At 39.9% G+C, this 27,293-nt stretch overlaps 1 protein-coding gene across 6 annotated transcripts in view; it reads right to left on the bottom strand.

Annotated features, from left to right (window-relative positions):
• LOC131239954 (uncharacterized) overlaps positions 1-27,293 on the bottom strand; it is a 52,888-nt gene that overhangs the window by 10,119 nt on the left and 15,476 nt on the right. Inside the window, exons 2-17 of one of the 6 annotated variants that reach the window (XM_058237931.1) lie at positions 18,599-19,067; positions 18,405-18,487; positions 18,135-18,248; positions 17,860-18,048; positions 16,645-16,710; positions 13,231-13,287; positions 10,226-10,348; positions 10,013-10,129; positions 9,831-9,938; positions 9,674-9,739; positions 9,484-9,583; positions 2,370-2,546; positions 1,694-2,272; positions 964-1,205; positions 628-844; positions 252-472 (exon numbers count right to left, since the gene is read on the bottom strand). In XM_058237931.1, the coding sequence (XP_058093914.1) occupies positions 252-472; positions 628-844; positions 964-1,205; positions 1,694-2,272; positions 2,370-2,546; positions 9,484-9,583; positions 9,674-9,739; positions 9,831-9,938; positions 10,013-10,129; positions 10,226-10,348; positions 13,231-13,287; positions 16,645-16,710; positions 17,860-18,048; positions 18,135-18,248; positions 18,405-18,487; positions 18,599-19,067 (2,928 nt within the window). Of the gene's footprint in view, positions 1-251; positions 494-627; positions 845-963; positions 1,206-1,693; positions 2,273-2,369; positions 2,547-9,483; positions 9,584-9,673; positions 9,740-9,830; positions 9,939-10,012; positions 10,130-10,225; positions 10,349-13,230; positions 13,288-16,644; positions 16,711-17,859; positions 18,049-18,134; positions 18,249-18,404; positions 18,488-18,598; positions 19,068-27,293 lie in introns of all 6 variants that reach the window. The other 5 variants (XM_058237916.1, XM_058237939.1, XM_058237944.1 and 2 more) reach the window with 5 other exon arrangements.

Here is a 27,293-nt window from a genome sequence, read left to right as displayed (position 1 = left end):
AAAGAGAAACAAAAAGCATAATGGTTTGCTATATGCATCCCAATCTATTATTTTACAATACCATCATAGATTCAGATATATTTAAATCCTCTATCTATCACTACCTAACAGCATTTGTTACCTTAAGTAATGTTTTTTTCATAATTTAACAGAAGAATAGCAGAACTAAACAAAAAATTGCCATTAGTTTAAAACTCATAAAAATCGAATAACTGGTAGGGCAAGGTGGAAATGTTAGATGAACATCTTACTTGGACCACAACAATCCTACGCCTTGCTCTACTCGCCTTGCGACGAGCAATCCATCCACGAATGTGAGACTGAATAATGACTGCTGATTTTTTTCTAGACATTAGAACCAAAACTCTCTTCCACCACCTCTGGAGTTTCACAACTGAACACAGTAAAATTTTCATCTCCAGGCTTTGGATAGAGCTCCACCTAATCTGAATCAGGTGAGCTCTATGGATTCCTGAGCAAAGGGATGAAGCACCTGCATAAGTTTGAATCAAAATATTCATTCATAACTAAGCATTGACCACCCATGCCAATGCATGGACAAAGATGATCATAAACTTAAAACTTCTAACAAACAAAACAGATTAACCATGCAGATGGCAGACATACCTAATAGCCTACTCCGAGCAATGTGCCCCCGGATGAACCTTTGAATTTCAACTGCCGCAAGTCTATATCGTTGAAACGTCTTAAAGCATTTTAAAAATCGAAAACCACACTGAATCTTTATTATTGCTTCCCTTTGACATAAGAAATCTCTCCTCATCAGCCAACAACGCCAATGACTCTGAATTTTGATTGCAGCAAACGATTTCTGTATGAACAACTACCCCTTACTTACAGAAATGACCTACTAGTGTAAATAAATAAAACAGGAGTCCAAAAATTCACCCAAAAAGGTAGATGTCACTGAAGCGTATAGGAAAATCGAGAGAGAGAATTTACTTGGATGACAACAATGTTGTGCCTTTTACTATCAGCTTCTCGACGAGCAACCCATCCACGCATGTGAGACTGAATTACAATTGCAGAACTTGTTCTTGATTTGAGAAATAAAACTCTCTTCCACCACCTCTGCAGTTTCAAAACTGAATGCGATAATATTTCAAACTCAGGGTTATGAATGTAACTACTCCTTGTATGACCCGAGGAACCACTACATGACCTTCTTGAGCGAAGACAAGAACCTGCATTTATCAATTTCAAAACTATGAACCCCTAAAAGTAAAAAATTCAAATAACTGAACATAACTCAACCTCCAATAAATGGAACCATAACGTAGAAATAAAACAAGTATTCAATTAACTAAAGAGGAAAATGCAAAGTTCAGTAATTTTCTGAGCTCACTACAATGTATTTACACATCAAACCTTTTAGTGATCCATTGAAATGCATATTGGCCCCATGGAAGATGGAAGAGCCTAAAAAATCTACCTTGCAGTATGATCCTTACCATCCAGTTGGGCCAGGTTAAATCTCAACCGCCGACCACAAGTATCCCCTCTCATGATTTTGTCAGATGGTAAGCACAACTGGTTGGGGATGTGTAAGCCTGACATGGTCCATTCCAAGACATAGCCAAACAAAACCACTATTTCTTTCAATCGAGCATCATATAACAACTCTTAACTAGATTAGCAAACAAAGTAAAAGATGATAGCCAAACCAGCATACCTATTATCCTATTCTGAGCAATCTGTCCTCTAGCAAACTGCTGAATTTCAATGGCTGCAAGTCTATGCTGTGTAAATGCCTTTGAGCAATTTAGACATCGAAGAGCGCTTTGAAGCTTTATAGCTGCTTCCCTTTTATACCAAAAGTCTCTCCTTACCAACCAACCACGCCAATTTCTCTGAATTTTGATTGCAGCAAGGCATTGATAGGAGAGAAATTTACGCTCAGTAAATTTTCTCCAAGCGAGTTGAATATCAACTGCTGCCTTTGAACATCGCTTAAAAATTTCCAGTTCTTTGCTAATGGCTTCACCTTTGTGTAATTCTGCAACCAGCCGAACGTATTTAGACCTTTCAATAGTCCCACGAATATAAGACTGCACAATAGTAGCGGCAGCAGTCAGATCTGCAGAGGCTTTGGATTTTGGAAGAAGTGCACCATCCTCCTGTTGTCTTTGTTTGATCCAAGTCCTTGTTGCTTGTTGAATAAGTAGCACCGATTTTTGTACCCTGAGAAAGCTACGCCTTTCAATCATGAATTTCAGATATCTTTCAAAGATTTCTGAGGATTTCTGGTTTTCTGTCATGTCAACAAAACATCAAGGGGGAGTAAATTTCAATTAAACAGAAGTTCAAAAATATCAAGAAAGTGGAAGATTCACTATCCAGTCACTGACCAGAAAATATCTGTCGGACAAAGATTTTACCAAATCCATTAAGAGATTTTTTCCTGGTTACTGTTAGCCAAGCTCGAACAACAGACTGCAGAAAGGAAGTTGCAGTCTTAATCTTCCGATAATTGTGGCGTTCAGTTGATCCTCTGAAATGAGATTGTATAACTTTTGCAGCCCTTTCTGGACCAATGCATAAAAGTCACTTCCATGGAACAAGAATTGAGGTCAACACTCTTGTATTAAGACTGTTAAGTAAAGTGCAAAATGAAACTCAGTGCTATAGAAGTGTCAAGACTAATTCAATTCTTCTCAACATAAGCGGATGAAATGCCAAAGGAATTCTCTTTGCAGAACTTCAAAAAAGAGAAATATCAGCGAATACATATCAACTGATACTTGTGAAACTCCATTTATTTATTGGCTTTTGCTAACAACCCCTCCTTCATGGGGACGTTATCAACGTCCCCAAACCTTTTAAAGGTTACACGGTAACCTATTGTCAGTCCAAACCGTTCATTCATTCATACAGCTAGAAGCAAGCCATGGTGCAAAAATCATACCAATCAAGTGATCCAAAGCTTCTGATCAATAGCATGAAAATGGACAGTCAAGATTGGCCGGAGAAACAAAGTAGGTCCATTTGTCATATTGAAACAACTACTAGATAGATCCCACTTCGTATTTCTTATTATTCTAAAGCAACACTTTGATTTCTATGACTCTAACCATATGATTTATGGCTTGGAAACAACGAACAGTTGTAACAAATTGGCCCTATTCAAAGGGTTAGGACCACGTTGGTGTGATTTTTACACAATGGCATGCTCCTAGTTGCATGAATGAATGAATGGTTGAGATTGACAATAGGTCACCCTGTGTAACCTTTAAAAGGTTTAACGTACCAATGAAGGTGGGGACATCAGCAAAACCCTTATTTATTTATTATTATATTTATTTTAGGATGTAAGTTGGGTTCAAACCCAAGACCTCAATGTTGAAACACACCCCATCTACCATTAAGCTACAGGTTTGAACTCTGCTTCTTCTTCTTCTTCTTTTAATACATTTTCTTTGTCTCATTGCTAGGATTTTGATCCTAGAAAAGGGAATTCTTTTGCTATTCCCTGCTAGTAGGGCTATCAATAGTTACCCGGATCCACGGGTAACAAAGATAACCAACCCGATTTAAACATCCAGATCCAATTTTTGTCATGTTTGATAATTGGGTGAGGTTAGGGTCCAATTGGTTAAGAGTTTTTACACCCAAATAAAAATCAGGTCAAATTAGATATTTAATGGGATATCATATATACATGTGCATAATATGTTTCTACGAGGTAAATTGATAAGTTAGGGCCTAGGGGTAGAAGAGTAAATGTGTACCACATAACATATGATTTATTCAACTCTCGTGTTCTCATGCCTCTTCGATCACATACGTCACCCGACATAACCAAACACCCAACCTTGGACCGGAAAGGGCACAATCATTTAGACCCAAATAAAAATCAGGTCAAGTCAGATATTTAATTGGATACTTGACATACAGGTGAATAATATATTTTAAGAGGTAAATTAATAAGTTAGGGGCTAAATAGTAAACTGTATTATATAAAATATGATTTGTTCATCTCTCACGCCATCCCTCATCCATAGCATACTTCATCCGGTCTAACCAGCCACCCAACCATGGACCCTACTAGGCCAATGGCGATTGGCTGCCGGACCACTGTCCTTACCCAAACCCTTATCGGATTTGGGTCCAGTTGGTGGGAATTTCGAAAGACGAAAGTGTAAAACTTTGAAAACTAGTTTATAATATTAAGAAGACTGATTCCTCCATCTAGATATAATCAGATTTCATGGACATACTAGGCGGAACATTTTGGACTTTATTTCCCATGTCCCTAGAAAATAGGATCTTATATAGGAGGGCCACTAGGGTTTCATTAGACTTAAGAGAGCATGTTTTGGTACTCTTACAACATATGGACTCCGATATGCCCCACATCATGGGAAGTCCATCTACCTGCCTAATTGATACACCCAAATAGACCAATGCCCATTCATTAATTGTAGCATCCACACCTAGACTCTAAAACTTAATGCAAAGCTCTAGAATGGACATTAGAAGATCTAACCATTACATTCCTATCAAGCTTGATAAAAACAAACATACGGAAAAATGAAAGATCCGATGGTTGAAATTCATCATAAAACCTTTTGAAAACATCTAATGATGTTGGCCAACTAGTTCAAGCTTGATAGAGCAGCTAAAAGGTAAGATCTAGCCACTAATTATAGTCCCGGGCGATAAGTGGATTCCATGCTGAAGTGCATCGAGAATCAAATGAATCTTAGCATATGAACCCAATAACACCTCTATTTCCACCACTAATATAGCATAAATGGTGCATTAAGGCCATCATATCAAGATTCTTGAATTACCTCTACAATCCCAAGTCAAAAGACAAGTCTAAGCTAGTGCATGATTAAGTAAATTCAATCCAAGCATGATGAGTACTCTTGGTTAGAAACTTGACAACATATATCTAATATAAATATCCAATCAAGCCTAGAAGTACATCCTGATAAGCAAACAAAAAATGTACTTCCATGGATGAGGCATTGGCGACTAAATGCCCAGTAGTGGAGATTAATTCATCCTAACTCGTCATTGGTTCATATCACACGGGATGACCACAAACAAATCCCAGGTTTGCCCATACCTGCTGAGGTGGCCATGGATTTTTCAAGTATTCAAGAATAATGGAACATCAACTCCCTAATAACCCATCGACACCGTTATGTCCACTTCACTCTTTCCCTAAGGACCTAAAGAGATTATATAAGGAATCCTTATAACCCATTAAGACCTCCAAGTTTCTAATCGCAATTAATAATGAAAGCACGTAGAAAATGGATCACTAATGACCCTATTTTATTCATCCACGAAGGTCACTAATGACTAAGTTTGATCATCAAGGGATCACTTATGGTACTTGGCTTTCCGAGGCACATGCAAATCCAACGTTGGTACCTCAAATACGGTAATTGGACATGGATCCAACCCCCCAAGGGAGGAAGAGTTTAATCCCAACTAGGATTGTCCAAGTCAAGTCCTTCCCCCATGCATTTGTCACATATTAGGCCTGACAACACCCAACCCAAAAAAAAATCTGGTCTTTGTTTTTTTACCATTAGAGACGCCTCACTTGTTCCTACAAACGCTTGGCTCCTCATCCCTATTATAGTGCATGCCGAAATACTCAATTGCAGTACATATGTGCCATGTGCGAATGAGCCACAAGTGCAATCATTCATCTTTATGCACCAGAAATTGTTAGATTTAACCATCAAGCATCATTCATGTGATACATATGTCAAGTTGTCTCATGTGACAAATTTCACATGTACCACCATACATCAAGCTTACCACAAGTGTTGTTGTACACCATCAAGCACCTAGCATGGGCCACATGTACTACCAAAAATTTTTTAACACCACACATGCCAAATTGGGCATGTGCACATGCTCCACATGTTGTGGATAATCCTTATCCCAAGTGTTTTCCACTAGTTCAGATTAGTCTATGTTAGTAGTCCCAAATGGCTTAATTGAGACGAAACTTTGCTTTCTTCCAAACAAGCAATTAGTATGGTTTTAGATATGGGTGCAATGGTAGCAACTCGAACCCTACTTGTTGATAACTCTATCTACTAGTTTTGCGAAGAACGGTGTAAACTGAAGGCCCACTTAATGGATTGAAGCTATGTCCTCCAACCATGAACCTTTTGTGTTCTTTTCTGCTAAATATGGATTAAGTCACCAAAGATTATCGAGCCCATCCACACACTCGCACATGTGTCAAAATGACATACGTGTGCAAGACGCAAGCTTTCCATGAGGTGGGTTGCGTTGTTTAGGTCATCTAGCCTAATAATCATAATGTCACTTCCAAGGTGGAGCAGCATACAAAAACAAATGGATGGCTAGAAAAAATTGTTTCAATCATCCATTTATCTGGTACATTTTCAACTATGAGGAGTGAAACAACCTATTTTTTAGGCGAAAGATCCATTCAGTGTGTTCCGCAGCTCCCGTCTAATGGAAGTTCAAATCCATCGTGTGTCTTTGGGTATGTATGTTATGTCTATAACATTGATCCTCTTAGAAGCAAATTGTCAAATTGAGTTGTTATATGCATTTTCGTGGGATTTCGTCTACATAAAAAGGGTATAAATATCTTGATCCTCTTACTAAAAACCATTAGTCTCCATGGATGTTAAATTTGCGAAAGAAGCTCCCTACTTTTCTGATAAAAGGGGAAGACACATTCTATAGTTCTTCGTATTCCTATTCTTGGGTCTGATCAGATAGTATCTCTGCCTTCAACACCTAAGAATCCTAGAAATAAGGTTGATATTGATTCCACTAAGTTAAACTTGAAAGTATATGAACGAAGGAATGTTCATAAACACATTACTTCTCAGGACACTACGAAACACGCTTCTTCGACTACAGGTACAGATAGTGTTCCCACTCGATTGCTTATTTATGATGATCCTTATTCAAAACCTACCTTAGATCTACCTCTTATTGTCAAAGAAGCAAAAAGACGGTGTACCTCTCATCCTATTCAAAGGTATGTTTTCTATCATTCCTTATCCTCTCGGCATCAATCCTTTATTTCAATATTTTTCCTCCACCATTCTTAAAAATCTTAAGGAAGCTCTTATTTCTCCTCTGTGACATCGAGCTACAGGAAAGGAGACGGTAGCTCTTGAAAGGAATCATATGTGAGAGATAATTGAGTTACTAGTTAAGAAGAATCTAGTAGGTTGTCGTTGCATGTATATTCTCAAGTACAATCCTGATAGAAGTATAACTGGCCATAAAGCTCACCTTGCAACTAAAGGTTTTACACAAACCTTTGGTGAGGATTATTCTAAGACCTATGATACTGTTGTTAAGATTAACTATGTACGAATGATTATTCCTCTCGTTGCCAATTTGAATTGGCCCTTGCATTAGTTGGATGTTAAGAATGCTTTTTTGAATGGTGATTTGACCGAGGAGATCTATATGCTTCCTCCTCCTGGATTAGTTTGAATGGGAAAGAAGAGCACAGTATATTGTCTAAAGAAGGCAATATGTGGTTTGAAGCATGCTCCTCATTTCTGTTTTGAAAAGTTCAATATGGCAATTGATTCCTATTGGTTCTACTCACATCAATATTGATCATTTTGCGTTTGTCAAGCAGGATGCGAAGGGGACTATTATTGTGAGCGTGTATGTAGATGATATTTGGCTAACAGTGAAGTGTCAACTGACAGTGTTGTGTACTAACAAGCTAACATAATAAAAAATAAAAAATAAAAAGTAATGATGTTAATGGCATATCAGAGCTTAAATTATATCTGAGCAAGGTATTTGATGTCAAAGATTTGGGACCGTTAAAATTCTTTCTTAAAATTGAAGTCTCTTGGTCCAAGAAGAACAGTTTTATCTCAACAGAAATTTTCTCCTAATTTATTGAGTTGAACTTCTTGATGATCCTCGTATGTATCAACGCTTTGATAGAAGATTGATATATTTAATGATTACTAGACCGGATTTGTCTTATGTAGTAAGTTTGGTAAGTTCATGCATGCTCCCCTCACCTTCACCACTAAGCTCCATTGGAGAAATTGCCATGCCTCCTCTAGCAATCCAGGGTTAACCCAAACCTCTAGTCCTCTCGAAGTCTCTTCTTTCCATACCCTCTTCTCCATGCCCACTAACTTCATCACTACCTGCTCCCCACTAAAAGCATCTCTGCCCTCCATCAACTCCAACCTAGACATGTTAGCCGCCACCGCATCCCTATATGACTCCTAACCCTCCTCTCTCATTATTTATTACCGCTTCTACCTTCTGCAGCTCCCAATTTCCTCCCCCCTCTGAAGCCCCTGGGTTATCCCTTCTCCCTAACCCCTTCCCCTTCTCTTCCTTCCTCACCTTAGCTTGATTGATTTCCTCTAGGCCATATCGAGCCTTTTGGATGAGTAGCTTCTTCCCTCTGTAGCCTCTTCCATTAAAAGAGGCCACAACACTAGACACATCCTCCCTCTTCCATCCAGACGAAGGCAAAACATCAAATAATGGAAGATCACTAGATCAACATAATCACTATATACATCACCACCCAAAACCTTCCGAAGACCCTCCCAAAGTTGAATTTCTTCTAGTCCACCGGAAAAAAATTCCACAAACATGGTTGCTAGCTTCACGAGGTCTTCCAATGTGCGGCCACCCCTACCTCCCTTGCCTGCAACCCAACCCCTCTTTCCTCCTCCAACCTTGGTGCAACCACCCTCATCTTCCTCCGAGCCCTTTTCTCTAACCAACGAAGCTCTCTTGTCGACAAGTCGCACCCTTGAATCTCTCTTACTCCCGTCCTACCCTCTCACTAGACCTTCTCCTCCTTCAATGAACCCTCCCTTTCCACACAATCTTCCTCTCACCTTCCACAATCTTTCTTCCCTAAAAATCTACCCCTCTTCAGTCCCAACCCATCCCCCCTCACAACCACCCTCTCAATTTGCCTCCTGATCTCCCCCTCAACTCCAATAAAGACCCCCTCACACAACTCCTTCACCAAACCTCCTCAACACACCCCTTGAAATTCCTCTTGAGATTCTTTTTTGATACCCCTCTGGAGAAACCCCTTGGACTCCTAGTCGAGAATCTTAAAGATCTAATGGTGTCCCCAAACATCCTCCGACCTTTGAGCCCCTGCCGCTCCTCGAAACAAAGAGCCACTCACATTTGAAGAACTTTTTTCCAAATCATCTTGCACAATTGTCTTTACAATGTATCGCCACCGAGTATCATTGATCCACAATTGGCAATACACGTTAATTTGGAGCACATTCCATCTATGCCTCAATACGATACTTAAATCCTAATTTTAGTATGATTCAAAACAAGACTGATAATTTTTAACCACAGGTAATCAATAGAAATTAATTAATGAAAAACCCTCAATATTATATTCAAGCAATCCATCACACTGCGCGGTTTCCTCAGTATTTAAGAGAGACTTTTCCGGACTTGAATTACAATCAGGCATACCAGCATTTTCGATGCAGAGCAGTGGCTGGAAATTTTTTGGAGAATTTGCATACAGACTACGATGATTCCATCCCATAGGCTTATGAATATTTAGTTGATCCTGCAAAAACAACAAGAGTTTTGACCGTAGTTATCGAAGGACAACATTGGCAGACTAAATCATCAATTGGCAAAATAGTTCTAGGCTTACCATGTTAGGCTTCACATCCGGATTATGATCCTTCCATCCCATAAGTTTCTGAATATTAAGCTGATCCTACACAGATTACCAAGCATGCAGATAATAGTATCCAAGCACAACATTAACAATATTTAGTCCTCACTAAGAATAAAAAGTTCAGGATTACCATATTTCTTCTACCAATCAGTTGTGATGAGAGGAATATCAGCAGAATTATCACACTTCGTTCATTACAGGAAGGATCGTTTTCCAGTATGTCACTCATTTGCAACACCTGTAAAAACATGGTAGAATCATGCAATGCAGCAGTAAGCATTTGATCAGACATGAAAACAAGAAAGAACTTACCTCTGGAAAGTTCCCCAACATTGTTGTTACTCTTTGGACCAGAATAAAATTGTGAAGGACAACTGTGTTATCAGATTTTGACAGAATTGACTCTTCATCACTAGTATCCTGAGCCTCCTGTCAACACACAGTACAGTGGAAAACAGTACTAAATAACAAAGAATTATGTATACAGAAAAAAAACAATCAGCATGGAATGAATGAAAAATATACCCTAAGAGAAGAATAGCCATGAAGCTGGTTTCTGAAGTAATAGTCTAACATGTAGCACAGAGCTTTCCCATCAACCAATGAAGCAAAATTTTCAGCCTTCAAATCATAGTTTTTACAAATTGCCTGCAAAGGAAAAAGAAAAAGAAGCTGAACCATTCAAGAAATTTCTACACCACCTACAAGTAGAAAATTGCAATATCATGAGATCATTAGTTTATATATATATATATATATATAAACAACATAATGCATAAAGAAATGTAAAAGTTTTCAAGAAAAGAAAGGAGCACAAGAGTGACTTCTGCACCAAAAAACCAAAAAAGAAAAAAAGAGTAACTTCTGTGCTAAAAGCAGTATGGGAGTTCATCGAAAAGCAGTTCAAAAATTATTTTTGAGAAATACCTAAAACTGGAAGGATCAAGCAGTGGTAACTTATGGGCTGAATTGTTCTGTGGGACCCACCTGTTTTGGGAACTTCTGGGAACCCATTTTGCAAATTGCTGTCATCCCAAATGGTCTCTTAAAGAGCTAAATGGGGTTTGGGTTGAAGAGATACAGACTTTGGTCTAAGTTAATAAAGAGGTATGAAGAGGGATGGCTCTATTGTCCCGATTCCCATTCATATAAAGGCAATGCTGTTGATTGTTAAAATTAGCTTTAACATGAACTTTTTTAAGTTTCAACATTTGACTTTTAACTAAGGCCACTGGAAAGCATTTTAACAGCAAAAGAAAAGGACGAAGAAGAAAAAGATGCCAGAAAAACCAAAATTGCAATTTCCCAAAAGGCTAGTATCCGGTGCGTGCTCCCCCACACCATATGAATCGGTGCTGATTCATCCACCACAGATGCTGTACTTGTCAAAACAGGCCATCCTATTTCTTGGCTCCACTATGGATGAAGTGTAGCCCGAAAATCACATTGATTGAACAGTTTAACCATCCAGATGGTGGCAAGAAATACCCAACTAAAGAAATGGTGAGCCGTCCGAATTCAACGGTCGAAGTCTGATTGGTTTGTTTTTGGGCTATGCTACATCAACAGATAATGTCCACAATTGGGGCAATGTGGATTGATCTGGATGTATGACCGAAGCACATGCTTGAATCACCACCGTTTAACACTGCCATAGTAAACAAAACCAGAATCTAGCCCTGTTATCTAATATATTGAAAAAACATTTCAGTTTAAATGGGAAGCATGTATTTTAGGACAAAGGGACACCCACTTCCAATTCTTAGAACACTTTGTAACATGCTTCGCTAGTTTTTTCAACTACATTTCCCATTCTTTAAGAATGCGTTTCGCTTTCCGTTCCAAAAGCCGGTGCCATATACAGCAGTGTGATAACTACAGGTATAACTTTCCAACCAAATATTTATTAGATGCTACGGTAACAGTGAAAGAGTCCACACAAATTAAGAAAAACATACTATACTAAGATCATATGTTTAGCCTTTTGTTCTCTAGCTACTTCATGTTTTGAATTCCATTCTCATCATTTTCCCTATATAGTTTTGGTTATTATTCATTTCAATGAAGAGCCGAGGATCCCAAATTTTTCGGGTCATGGTTTACTCATCCAAACAGATCAACATACCCACACCCTTGCCTGTGGAAAATTATTTGGAAGCTGACACATAGTTAACCTGTTCAAGCAAGCTTGTTCACACTATATAATATTACAAGAAAACAACCTACAAAAACCTTTCCTGGATTCAAAAAGCTTCACAATTTCAAACATCGTAGAAGTAAGTCGCATTTAGGGTAAGAAGTTTCGTGGTACATAGATTGTCCCTCTAAAATCAATTTTTTTAGCACATATCCTTGCAAGAGAAATTTTCTCCTGAGAACCAATCAGAACACATGAGAACAATTAGAGAACCCATCCCACATGATGGGTTGGCATCCAATCCGTCCATCAGATGCGTCACTTCATGAAATCTCTAGGGCCCAAAAATCAGCACGATCCAAAACTAAGGTGGCCCATAGAAAAGGAAGCAAAGTGGGAAGGGGCAACCGCACTTGATTTTCATCAGCACTGACCTGAATTGCAAAGACTGATTTTTTATCCGATCCTTCATCCAAGCCAAATGAAGGGTCTGTATGGCCTAGATTGCATAGACATATCACGTGGGAGTTCTCAGAGGGTTCTCATGAGAACCAGTTTACAGGAGAAAATGTCCCACAAATATTAACATCTATGGGCTGTTTGGATTTGGGCAAAGTTGTGTCCTAACTAGTAGCCATCGACAACTACACATGCCCATGGTTTGTCAACACATGCGCATGGGAACCAATGCACATTTAGACAAGTAGTCATGGATATGAGACCATTAGACCATGGATTGGGTCTCTGGTGAAGAGGTAGGATACTTGTGAATAACACTTTTTAGTTTCGGTGCACATGAGGATCATATTTATCCATACACAGGCATGACATGTTTCCATGTGCCACGGGTGCAACCATCAAAATTCAAGCATCACACATGTGCATATGTGCCGCCATCAATCTTCAAGCAATAAAAATGTGGCACGTGTGTCAACATTCACATGTGTAATATGCACAAATGCACGTGCATAAGTGCACCACCAACCAAATTTTAATTTCCTCACATGTCATGATCCATGGTGTTTGACAAACAAGTGATGGAACAAGTAGTCAACAACAGCATGTTCATGACTAGCTAGCCTTGACAGCACGCCATGGATTGCTAGTTGCGAAACAACTTTGCACAAATCGAAACAGTCCCCTAGTCTTCAAAAATGCAAGATTGCTGCTTATTGTTCGGAAGGATAAGCATGGTCCTTCTACCAAATTGACTAATTCACGGAATGGAAAATTCACCCATTCGTTTTCTCAAAGAGGCTAAGATAAAAATGGCTCAATTAAAAAAATGCAGCTTTTAGTAACCAACAATATTCATGACAAAATGAAGTAGAGAAAATATCCAAGAAGCAAGCCAAGAGAACTCTTTAAACAACTATTTACACAGTTATAATACCTGGATCCATTCCAGAAGCATTTCTAAGTGGGCGCCAGCTTTAGACATTGAGAGGTCCTGTGAAGTAGAAAAAATTGCTCAATGCTAAAAGAAAATCATATCTTGTGAAGTTTGATTCAAAATTTGAAATTCCTAGAATGTGGGGGAAATAAAACGTTTTTACTTCACAACCAAAGTCATTTCATGTTTGAAATGGCATTTAAATTATGGGGTACACAATACATGTTTGAAATATTGAATGACTTGGGGAACTTCGAGTATAATAGCTTCCGATATTGAGTGAGACATGCACCATCAAATTTATAGTGAGATAAGAATGACTCAAGGATGTTCTTATCTGCCTTGAGATATGACACGAAAAGAAGGGGGGGGCGGAGGGAATGGATCCCATCACACATGGTTTACATTTTCCAAGATTCCCTTGGCACAAAAGGAAGTGGTTCTGCCTAAGGGTGTGTTTGGTAAACTGAATTTTTATTTTTATTTTTTTAAGTTAGAAATTAAAAGGGCGGAGGGAATGGATCCCATCACACATGGTTTACATTTTCCAAGATCCCCTAGGCACAAAAGGAAGTGGTTCTGCCTAAGGGTGTGTTTGGTAAACTGAATTTTTATTTTTATTTTTTTAAGTCAGAAATTAATTTAAGTATTGGATCCATTGTGTACTGAATGTTAAGTATTGATAAGTGTCGGAATGCCTATTTGGTAAACTATCTGAAAAAATTTCTAAACATTGAAATTTAGTAATGAATCTAAAATTTTCAATTTGGTAAAAATGTATGAAATTTGGCAATTTCACCTAATGGACCCATGTAATTTTTTATGCAAAACTTTTGTGGCCCCATGAATGTTTCCACAGTAGACGTAACAGTGGACGTTCAATCCTCACTATTTCCTATCCTTAGGCGAGTTTTGGATCTGCCAAATTTTTGGGCTCGTGTACTAAAATGATTTTTTAAAATGTATGTACAAGTCGATTTCTGATGAACATCGCAGTGGGCCCCGCCTAGCCTTTGAGCACCAAAACTTCATGCGACAGGGATGTGGATTAGGTACTAGCCCCACCAGTCCTAGCTCGGAATACGCTAGGGCTCTAAGGGGCCCACCGTGATGTATGGGTTTATCAACACCATCCATCCATTTTGGCATGTCATTTTAGGATACAACCCCAAAAATCAGACAGATCCAAGTCTCAAGTGGACCACAGCAAAGGAAGTAATGGTGATGATGATTCCTACCGTTGAAACTTTCTCAGGGCCCACTGTGATGTTTATTTGCCATCCAACCAATTCATGAGGTCACATAAGACCTGGATGAAGGCAAAACACAACTATCAACTATCAGCTTCATCCAAAACTTTCGTGGCCCCCAAAAGTTTTCAACTATAGAGGTTTAAACCCCATTGTGTGGTCCACTTGAGCCTTGTAACTACCTAATTTTTGGACTTATATCCCTAAAATGATATGTCAAAATGGAAAGATGGTGTTGATAAACCCATATATCACAGTGGGCCCCTCAGAGCCCCAGCCCGTTCCAAGCTAGTGACAGGTGAGGCTATTTCCTAATCCGTGTTCATGCAATAGGGTGTCGCATGCAATTCGGGATGTTGATTTCCTGCAAAAGCCTTCCACAATAAGTTCCTGCGCTAGGAAAAGTCTGATGGGCCCCACCATGATGTATGTGTTATATCCACACCAACCATCCATTTTGTCAGGTCATTTTAGGGCATGAACCCAAAAATGAGCCAAATACAAATTCCGGGTGAACCACACCATAGGAAACAATGGTGATTGAATGCCCACCATTAAAATTTTCATAGGGCCCTCTGTAATGTTTATTTGCCATCCATCTTGTTGATTAGGACACACGGACCCGGCTGAAGGGAAAACACAAATATCAACTTGATCTAAAACTTTTGTGGCCCTCAAGAAGTTTTTAATGTTGAGCGTTCAATCGCCACTATTTCCTATGGTGTGGTCCACCTGAGATTTGGATCTTCTTCATTTTTTGGACTATGCCCTCCAATGATCAGAGAAAACTGATGGATGGCTTGGATAGATAGCACATCTACTGAGGTGGGCCCCACAGTAAGGGCACCACTCCCTAATGTCTTACCTGGTAACAACTTGTCACCTCCATTTTACTCGAATTGTGTGTCGGCACCCAGGAGGTACTATCTTGACATGGCGAAGTTCCTTGGGCTACACGATGATGTACGTGTTATATCCACACCATCCATCCATTTTGTCAGGTTGTTCTAGGGCATGAACCAAAAAATGAGCCAGATCCAAAGCTCAAGTGGATCACACCACAAGAAACAGTGGGGATCAAACACCTACTATTGAAAACTTCTTGGGGCCCACAGAAGTTTTGGATCAAGCTGATATTTGTGTTTTCCCTTCATCTAGGTCCATGTGACCATATGAACAAGTTGGATGGAAAATAAACATCACGGTAGGCCCTAGGAAGGTTTCAACGGTGGATGTCATTGTCCCCACTACTTTTTGTGGTGTGATCCACTTGAGTTTTGGATCTACCTCATTTTTCAAGTCATGCCCTACGATGATCTGGAAAATTGGATGGACGGTGTGGATATAACAAATACATTATAGTGGAGCCCATAGGACTTTGCCACATCAAAATAGAATCAGTACATACAGAAGAGGCAAAGTCATCATTTTTAAAAGAAAAAAAAAATTAACCCAAAACCACTTACTGCATTCCGACTGCATCACTTACTGCTTTTGGCGCATACAACACCCCTAAATTAATTATGTGATTAATTTTAATTATGGACTATTTTTAAGTGTGTTAAACAAACACCAAAAATAACATAGTAAGTGGCTGAAATTTGATTTTAAAATTTCGGTGACATATTAAGTGGTAAACAAACAACCCCTAAAAGAACAAAACTAGTCTGGGAAGTAGATACAAACACGTGCAGAGTGAGATTGAAAAGAAAAAAAAAAACACACACACACTTTCCCATTGCTCATGGAGGAATTGTTATACAATCAAATGTAGCATGCAATTGACCATGGTGTAGGGCCCACATCATGTGTGTGTAACATGGAACCCTTCTAAAGGGAGCACCCCACTTGCCCACCATGAAAATGGGACACCAAAAATCAGACATCCGATAGTTGGGTGGGCCATACCATGAAAATGAGGATTTTGGCAGTTGGATCGGCCCTGAAAATCATGGTGTGCCCCACCTGATTATTGGATTGGCCCAAGTTTTGTGTCTTCAATTTTCATGGCAAGGCACACCTTTTGCATGGCTTGGATGTCACACACACGACATGGGGCACACATTACACCTTGAGTGTGCATGGTGCAGTCCACTGTATATGATCATTCTCCTGTGCATGTAGCTTTATGTAAACAAAATTATAATCAACTATACAAAAGTACCATATTAGATCTCTTGACTTTACATATTTCCTCAGCTAACAAGGTCTTGTTGATCAGTAGTGGTAGCTGCAAAATAATAACAAGAATCAGTCAAGACATAGCACAACTATATTAAATGAATGTAGCAACATCAATACTGATGATTCTTGCACTAATCATCCATTGAATCCCATGATTTACAAATTGTTCCACATATATGTGTTTATTCATCAGCTTCTCGAAAATAAAAATGGCAAGAAAATTAACAATGAAAGATTATGCTTACCTTGCATCCATATGTAAATGTTCTATTGCATTCATATAAATTTCAGATCAACACATTCAACAATTATCATAGAATCCATCTACAATAAGAATGCAATCCTACCAAAGATCAATGCACTAAGGAAAGAAGTTGCATAAATCACAAATATCTCCAAGAACTATGGAAACTTAAAGAACTGGTAAAGAAAATTGGTAAATAACAATTTTTTTTAAAAAAGAAAAAGTGTTATTCTTTCACATCTTTTAAGAGAATATTCTAAATTATGGTACTTTGAAAATAAATTCAGAAATGGATTACTTTCTACATGATGCTTTGACATCTTTTTAAACAATTAAAAAATTTTAAAAATATGTCTTGCCACTCTTACCACCTTGTATGGATATGGAATGCATGTGTTTGTTAGGCATCAGAAATATATGTATCTGAATATTTTTAACTTCAAACTATTGCAAGAGATTTTCAAACAACTGCTAAAAAATAAAACAATTATATTTAATAAGTCCACATGGAAAAGCAATCCCAGAGCCCTTCATAAAAATAGTACTAAAAAAGGAACGGTAGCTTGTTATTTTGTCAACTAGTATATGAGACATGATAAAAGCACATAAATCATCCTCTCTTTCAACTTGGCTATGATAATAATTTAGCACATTGATCCTTTAGCATATTTTGTTCATTTATTTTGAAATGCAAAATGTGTTTCCGAGAAGAAAACCAAGGCAGTAGTTGGCAAAGAAGGAAGCAAGCAAGATTTCAGAAAAACTTTATATTTATCTTTTTTATTCATAACCAAGAAATTATGGTCAGTGATATTGTAGAAATCTTTCACGAAGTCATTTATTCTGGAAAGCATTAATTCCACAAGAACAAGAAAATCCCAACTAAGTATGTTAATAAGAAATTAGTGTGGATGATCACACATAGATGTGGAGAATTCCAAAAGAGTAAACCTGTAAGTAAACAAAGATGTTCCAAACCAACGAAAGCGTCAGCTCCTTGTCTCCATTGGCAACATCTTCTGCTACAATCACGACTCCATCTTCATCAGATAAAGGCATTCCGGCTTGCTTGAGATATTGCATGGCGACACTGCAATTCAGCAAATTCTTCTTACGGGTGTCTGAAGGAACCACCACTTTCTGCTCATGTGATAAACTTTCAAATCATTAAACCAAGTTACACTGAAAGCAAAGAGATTGAGAGACATTCTTTAAAAGAAACCCACTGTGAGAATTGAGGCATCATGTTCCAAGAGTTGAACAGTTCTACAGAGCCGAACACCATCTTGAAAATCTTCAAATAAATCTGTGATGCCGAATTCATATTCGACCAGCGGAGACTGCAGGAGGTAAGGATTTAGGAAGGTATATTACTATAATATTATGGTCAAAGGGAGAAAGCAATGTGCCTCAGCAATTAGGATTTGTTGACCACAACCAAAGAAAGAAGAAATTAAACAAGCAAAGCAAAAAACAAAGAAGCGTGGGCTGCCAACCTGTTGATAAGATACTTTGTACCCAACAATCACTAGATGTGCAAGAAGATCACCTTCTCCATGCATTACCGGTGATAAGAATTCTAAATTAGTTGATAGAAACAGACGATGTCAGGCCTACCACATAGAAGAATTAATTCTGAAATCTAAATGGAAAGGAAAAAAAAAGTACAGAAGTTAATATGTCATCTTACCATGAATCATTTGTCTACTGGATTTAATATGTGATCGACAGCTGAAGAGTAGAGGGGAACCCCCATCTATTCCATCAACCCCATAATTGACAGGAAGAGTGCTCTGACATTTGGCTTTATCAAGTACAAGAACAAGCAGTAAAAACCTCTTCAAGATAACATTCCCTAAAGCCTCAAAATAACCAGGCCTGTACAATCCCTCAACCATCTTGTTGTATGCATAACATTTTGCAAGACCAGCATGGGAAAAGAACTGTTTGTCAATAATCATCTTTAGGAACAGATCATCTTGGTCAGAATTTCCATCTTCAGTGGGCAGTAAGGAATCGCCACCAAAAACAATATGTAATCCAATCCGGAGCCATATTGTGTTATAACACATGAGGATTCTTGTGGCCTTCTCCTTCAGTCCTACATCTGTAACTAGCGGGCAATGTGCCTTCATTCTCAATCTCCCGTCATCTATATTCTAAAAAAAATAAATTGAAACAGTCATCAATAAAGCAGTTGTAACAAAAAGAACAACAAATACAAGTCAAGGAAAACCTAAAAAGCTATAACTAAAGCGAACATGATGATATGACTCATGACGGCTAATGAGTGGTCGCAGATTGTGGGAGTATTTTGTTAGTATTTAGAAACATACCCAACCACAGCAAGAATATGGTAATGATACAGCATGGCTACATTGAATGTCCAACACAACTAAGCTTCCAAGGATCACACCAATGCAACAATAATGCATATACCAATACCAATTTGAAGTATCTGAGCATAACTACTGCCAAATAAATTCTTGTTGGGCCACCTTAACCAATATTCTTGTCTGGAAGATGCTTTCATTCAAAAAGCCAGTTGTAGTTTGTTCCAAGATTAGAAAGCAACAGTTTGGCCTTGACCAAAACATGCAAATGGGATGGAGATATGATGAACCCCATTTTGGATGAAGAATGGCTCAAAAAATATCACACTAATGCAAGCCCGCGGCCCACTTAGGCCCATCCAGGCCCACTGTAGGGCCTAGCCCACTTAAGCCCATCTAGGTCCACTGCAGGGCCTGGCAAGACATAAAGACCATAGCCCACCATAGAGCCCAACATATGCTGATTTTTTGGCTAATTATTTACAGAATTGGGAATTATAATTTACTATTTTTTAGAGATATGAGGAGTTGATTTAAAGATGTGATGAGGGTGTAATTGATATGATTGAAGATATGGGCAGTATTTAGAGATTTGATTGCTTTCCATGTTTGCTTTTCATTAAGCTTTTGCCATTTGAAGAAAAATTAGATTAGTTTGTAACAAGATTGTGATTGCTCTCTTAGTTGTAGAGATTTCAATGAAGGATTCCTTTTAGGATCTATAAAAGGAGAGGTAATGTTATAGGAGTTAATTATTAGAATAAGTTTCTAAGTGTGGGTCTTCTTTAAGTTTTTGTAAGAGAAAATGTTGATATCAATAAAAGTTCTCTCCCTCTTTACTCCATTGTTCTTGTGAGTATTTTTTAAATTTCTTTGCAATTTAGGTATCAAGATCTCATTGACTCGGTAATCGGATTGTACCATTTTGGTATTAAAGCGGGTCATCTTTGGGACTTTTCGACTCTGCATTATCCTCTAATGGCTTCGAAGGGAGTAGCACAAGAGTTTGTGCAAGTAACCCAATTGATCCGCACACTCACAGAGCTAGTAGATCAACTCACGCATGCGATAGGCAACCTCACTAATCAAGTGGGGGAGCTCCAGCTTCAAGAGAATCTGGAGAGAGAAGTTAGAGCACATGGATGCATAGGGGGAGGTCTCCACCAAGGTCCTAACTAACTACGAGTAGCCCCGATTTATGAAGACACCAAGGATTGAATCCTTCGATTGTTAAAACGTGATAGAGAGCCCGGAACTAAGGTAGAAATTACAGAATTCCATGGTCGGTTGAATGTTGACAACTTCATCAATTGGCTAAGCAATGTAGAAAAAGTGTTCAAGTACAAGGAAGTCATGGATAATCGGAAGGTAAAGCTAGTAACTGTGAAGTTTTCCGATCATGTGTTAGCATGGTGGGATGATCTCTAAGTCGAAGAAATCCATCAAGGAGAAAATGAATTCTTGGGAAAAGATGAGAAAGAAACTAAAAGGGAAGTTCTTCCTTGCGACTTAAGCCCATGACCTCTATCAAAGATGTCACGATTTACGTCAAGGGAGCAAGTCGGTAAATGAATACACAGAGGAGCTCCATACCTTGACATCACGAGCAAGGTTTCATGAATATAAAGACTAAAAGAGTTCAAGATATCTTAATAATCTTAACCCAGATATATGAAATGAATTGGCTTTCAAAGATGTTTTTTAAATGTCCGATACATATACACTTGCGTTGAAAGTCGAGGAGATAATTAACTGAGGACTTGGGAGATGATTTAGGGCCCCACAAGAGTCGTCATCGACGACGGGATAGCATGCTAACTTTCCACGTAAGGCAACAACAGGGCTTCGCATAGGCCTAGGGACAATGGGCCAACGTCCAATAATAAACCCAAGCACCAACGCAGGGGAGGTGGTTATAGATAAGGGGCTAATGCACCTAAGATGTGACAAAGCAACAATCCTTTTACGTGCTTTAAGTATCGATAACCGGGACATCGTTCCTTTCGTTATCCTGAACATCAATCCACAATTGAAATAAATTTGGTTGGAGAACGAGAATATGCTTAAGACACTATGGACCACACGCAAAACAAAATTGAAGTGAACACAGAATATGAAGACCATGAATATGAAGATGAGGTGCATGTTCGGAAAGATGCAGTAGATGTGTATGGTGATAGGAGAGAGTCGTTGGTTAACCAACGAACTATGCTATCGACACCTCGAATAGTTAATGAGGTGTGATAGTTGAGACACAATATCTTCTGCACCACTTGTACCTCTGGTGGGAAGATATGCACTATTTTGGCAAGATGGAGAGAGCAGTGAGAACATTGTCTCACAAGAAATGGTGAACAAATTAAAACTCAAAGAACATAGGCATCTACGATCATATCAGATTCGTTGGTTCAAAAGGGGGAAGAAGTTTCTGTTAACTCCAAGTGCTTAGTTTCCATCTCTATTGGATCTAAACACAACGATGATGTGTGGTGTGACATGGTCCACACGGATGCATGTCACATTTTGTTAGGGAGACCGTGTTTGTGGGATCGAGATATGATGCACATGACTTGAGCCAACACCTATTCCTTCATAAAGGATGGTGTTAATATCACATTGCACCCTATGAAACATCTTCCAACACCCAAATCTGGTAAAGAAGAGGGTAAAAAATCACTCAGTGCGCAAAAAATTGAAGATGAAAGCAAGGAGACTGGCATCACCTATGTCTTGGTTGCTAAAGAAGATACAAAGTTGTCGGATGTTCTGCCTCCTATATAGGAGTTCTTCATGAATATAAAGACTTGGCACCCAAAGAACTCCCGACTAGACATCCTCGTATGAGGAACATTCAACACCACATTGATTTAGTGTTAGGTTCAAGTCTACTGAATCTTGCACACCATCGAATGAGTCAAGTTGAACATGTCGAGCTCCACCAGTAGGTTACTGAGTTACTACAGAAGGGTTTGATTCTAGAGTATGTCACTGTGCATTGTTCCTGCATTAATAACCCCTAAGAAAGATGGATCTTGGAGGATGTGCATGGACAGTCATGCAATCAACCAGATGACTATCAAATACTGATATCTTATTCCTCGCGTGGACGATATGCTAGACATATTGCAAATGTCTTTTCAAAGATTGACTTGCAAAGCGGATATCATCATATACATAGTCGGCCCAGGGACGAGTGGAAGATTGCATTTAAGACTCGAGATGGATTGTATGAGTGGCTCATCATGCCATTCAGCCTTTCAAATGTGTCAAGCACTTTCATGAGGCTAATGACAAAGGTACTCCGCCTTATTATGGGAAAGTTTTTAGTTGTATATTTTGATGATATTCTTATTTTTAGTCCTGATGCATCTGTTTATTTTGATTATTTACAACAAAAATTTGATATACTATAGAGAGAATCACTATTTGTTAACTTGAAAAACTGCTCATTCCCCGTCGATGGTATTGTGTTTTTGGGATATAATGTTTCTGCAGAAGGGATCAAAGTTGATCGACAGAAAATCAAGGCCATTGCAAAGTGGCCCACTCCACGAACCCTTCCAGAGGTTCTTTCTTTCCACAGTGTGCAGACATTTTACCGAAGATTTATCCAAAATTTCAGCACCATCATCACACATGTCATCGATTGCATGCGGGGAGATAAGTTCGAATGGACTAAAGCAACATATCGAAGCTTTGGTGTCACGCCCCAGACTTGGTGATTGGATTCACAAGGGACCCGAAAGACGGTTCCGGCCACAACAGCCTGCGTAGTACCCCATTCTCAGCTCCTGAGGCAGGATTCCGATCCTGGGATCTTACAAGGAGGATTTCCATATCACAATTCCAAACCAAATCGAGCATACCCAAGATCATAGCAAGTAAATCTCATATATAAACCAAGGAACACACTGCAAAATCCACTATGAATTTAAACTTTACATGTACAAGGCTCAAAAGGAAATACATAATATAGAAAGAATGGAAAGGAAAGGTCTGCAACAGGTCCTCAGCTCGCACCAACCAAATCAACGGCTCCTCCGCTACTGCGCTGACTTAGGATCTCCTGCACGGATCAATCGTGCATAGTTATAGAAAGCTTAGAGGGCGGTGTAAGGTGTGTGACAATGGTGCTCAGAAGAAGATAGGGGAGAATGCAGAAGGAAACATGAATGATACCAATGTCACTAGCCATACCGAGGCTAAGCTATGAATGCAGTAAGCCGTACCAAGGCTATGTAATGTAATACATGAGTACTCAACGCCATGCCAAGGCGATGCAACATGAGGCTTATAGAGCCAATGCCAATGCAATGCGAAGTAATGTCAGTCCTCATATCCAATCCACATATCAAGTACAGTTTCATAGTAAGGAATCCACCGGTGTCAAGTACACTACAGGATTTTGTCGCTTTACAGACACGCACAGTCAAACGAGCGTAGGAGACCTCACTACCCACCTGTGGACAGCCAATCACCAGCGAGGCTCGACGGTAGCGGACCCGTTCACGAGCTGGTCAAACTCAGCCTAGCTATTGCCCTCTCTCTCAGGCGGGTAAGGCCACACCCCATCCCAACCGACCACATTGCAATGGGAGTCGCGGCCTAATAGTATAAGGCCCTCGTGCGCTCATGTTTTCCACTCGGTCTCGACGCTAGGGCGTTCCCTCAGTACCGTGGAAGTTTAGGGGCTTTCACCCAGGGATATCCTATGCACCCCAATGCTCAAGTAACATTTCCAGTGTCCACATACAGCCATCTACGATATACCTGTGGAGGCATCGGCCCTGATAAAGCAAGGCCAATAATATCCATGAGATGCGATGCTAGATGCATGAATCACGCACATCAATCATGCACCAGCTCCAAGCACTAAACGTGCACAGGAGGGGAAACTCCATCCCTCTACCGCATCTGCCCAATGACCACGCATAATGTAAATCCAATCACACAATGATACATATGGGTCATGAGGATGAACTAGGTGCGCCATACGGCGATCATAACATACACCTCCTTTACAAGGAGGGACTAAGTCTACGTACTTAGACAATCCTCTAAGGAGTCATCCTCTAGTGGGGGCCCAATAGTTTGGGGTAGCCCACAAGACTAAGGAGAACAATAACATGGGCCTAAATAGATAAACGGTCCTAGCAAGGGTCTATGGTGGGCCTTTAACCACCCACAGAAACCCATGGGCCTACCTTAGGACCACCAATGTGGACATCTAACCACAACTGGTCCCCAAGAGGTAACCCATCTCTAATCAATCGTAGATCAGGGCCCAAGGCCTATACTAATGCATAGGCTTAGTGGGCAACACACATAGCCCAACCCATATGCAATATCATGGGCCCATAAGCAACGTTTGGGCCCAATCATACAGGTCATTAATCCACGTATTGTGGTGGGCCTAGTGGGCAGCCCATCACTCCAACCACATGGGCAATTCACATGTATAAGTCAAGTGAGTTAGGCCTACAACCCGGCCCAAGCATAGAGTTGATTTGGTGGGCAACCAAGGGCCCAACCATTTGTGTAATCCGACCGATAAGCCCATCACAATGATATGGTAAAAATGGTCCAAGGGTCCAAGGGGCCTAACTAGAAAGTTCCAGCCCTTTATGGGCCTAAAGAATCTAACAGCTAGCTACATACATGGGTCCATTAACATCCAACTATGGTGGGCCTGAGAAATGCATTAATTAAGCCCAAGAATTAGGTGATTTAAAGTATGATTTATTCCTTTTAAGTAGCCACAATGTGGTGGGCTCCATTCCTCAAAATATCAGCACAAAGGCCAAGCATTTTAATAATATATTGCTAGATTTTTAACCCAACAGGTTTATGGTCCTGTTGGAGCCCAGAAGATGATCCATTTGGTTAGGACATTAATCCAAGTAGTCCGGCCATCAAGTCAAATGGCCCCACCACATAGGATTACATTACATTATACCGGGAATTAGGTGGGCCACACTGCTAGACCAAAGTCCAGCAGGTAGTCCACAAGGGGCGTCCCAATGGGCTGGACTCTCAGCCCATGTGCTAGCAAAAGGCGGGCCCCACCACATGTACTCCACACTCAGATGAACCATACACAAGTGGGCCACACAAAGGAAGGCCAGGGGGGAGAAAACACACATCATGGTGGGCCACAAAAAGGGGTGGACGGCCAGCCCATGCTGGATGTCCAGCCTGGTGGGTCGGTCCAGCCCTCGCCATAAATCAGACAGATGTCTGTTGGGCCAGAAAATTTTTAGGTGGGTCCTATCATGGGTGAGCCATCTTCTGGCAAAATTTTAGATTTTTCTGAGCTAGGAAATATTTTTATGAATTAAAAGAAAGCAGGCTGTCCAAAAATCTGGTTAGTGCAGAATTATGGCTGACCCTATTTTGAGCACCCAATGGGGTGGGCCCAAGGTCTCCAAAAATTAGGGAAATTTGATTTTAACATCCCCACATATGTATAGTACAAGGTAGGGTCCACCAAAGTGGCCCACCTATTCAAAAACTATTTTATATTTTAAGTTTTCTAGACTGTAATGTTACTGGACAGTCCAAAAAATCTGGACTGTCCACCCCACTTGGACCACACCTTTGGGACCTCAATCAAGGTCAAATGGGGCTGAAATTTGGGGGATATCTAGGTGGGATCCCCACCTTCCAGTAAAGTATATTTGATGGGTAGGAAAGGTCCCCAAATCAGTCCCAAAATCTGACACAAAAATAACCAGAAACTATCCAAAAAATTTCTAGACAACAACATATAAATGGAATGATCTGAGTATATAAGTCCAATAAAAAGGAGATTACCTTACAAACTTGGTGCTATGGTCCACCTTAGTGGGCCCCACAAATATCCAGGCCATATCTCCTCCCAAAAATACATTACATGCATCACATATGGGGGAAATGGGGCACCAACGTCCCAAGTATGGACAGAAAGGGGCATCCACAATGTTTGGATAGGCTGGACATTGCAAGGCCTCTAAGTGGGCCACACACTCAGAGATCAGATAGTGAGGTAAGGGAAAATAAAGAAAAGGAAGAAAGAAAGAAAGATCCGGCCACAAGAGAGGGTCTCTGCCACCATTGAGGCCCTCCCTTCATCACAAACATTACACCTTCCACGATGTTCATGTACAAGTTACATCATAGCCATGCATGCAATAAAATTTCAGATCTAAGGTGGGGATGTCATCCCCACCAAGGTCTAGGGTCTAGATGACCCCTCAAGATCATGGATCAAAGGGAAAAAAGCCATGATGGGGTCCATAAAGAATGGCCCCATAATGGAACATGCATGCAAGATGGTTGGCCATAGGCCTCATCCATGAACACTTGGGGACCTCCACCATCATTTGGTGAGCCCCACAAGCTCCTCAAGGTGCAATGAAAGATCTAAGAAGGTAGAAAAGAAATTTCTAACTAAAACACCCACCTCAATAATTCTACACCAAACTACTTCCAATAGGCTCTCTAGGCTTCAAGCTCCAAGGATCAAGAGCTAAGATTGGAGATAGAGGGTTAGATGAGAGGGTTTTAAACGGTGTAAGGGGCTGGAGATGGGGAGAAGGGTGGGACATTCCAAGGGTCGAGAGGAGAGAGAGAGATGAGGAGAAGAGAAGAAATGAGAGAAATGAAGTTAGCAAGGGAGGGTTTTAGCCAAAGTAATTATTGATTTTCTAGAAAAGGGGCTCTCTCTCCCTAGAGGAGAAATTCTGAAAATTTCAGATATAGGGAAGAGGGAAAAGTGGCTTTTGCATGGGAGAGTAAAAAAGGAGCTCCCTTGAATAGAGAACTCATGATTGCTTACTAGCTAGGTAGGGCTAGGGACCTAGTCTACTCCACCTACCCTATGATGGCTAGGGAGATGAAACCTAGGCTAGGGACTTGCACCAAATCCTAAGTGGGCCCCACAATCACGATCAATTGCCTATAATGTGCACGGCCCACATCTCATGATCTACAACTCAGATTGCTGCACGAGACGCGGCGTTGGAACAGCGGCGACGATGCGGTCGCTATGGGATTAAATTCGGGTCGATCCGG

This window comes from Magnolia sinica, chromosome 1 (genome assembly GCF_029962835.1).
Source record: "Magnolia sinica isolate HGM2019 chromosome 1, MsV1, whole genome shotgun sequence".
NCBI classification, from domain to species: Eukaryota; Viridiplantae; Streptophyta; class Magnoliopsida; order Magnoliales; family Magnoliaceae; genus Magnolia; species Magnolia sinica.
This window is presented reverse-complemented; position numbering and strand designations above follow the sequence as displayed.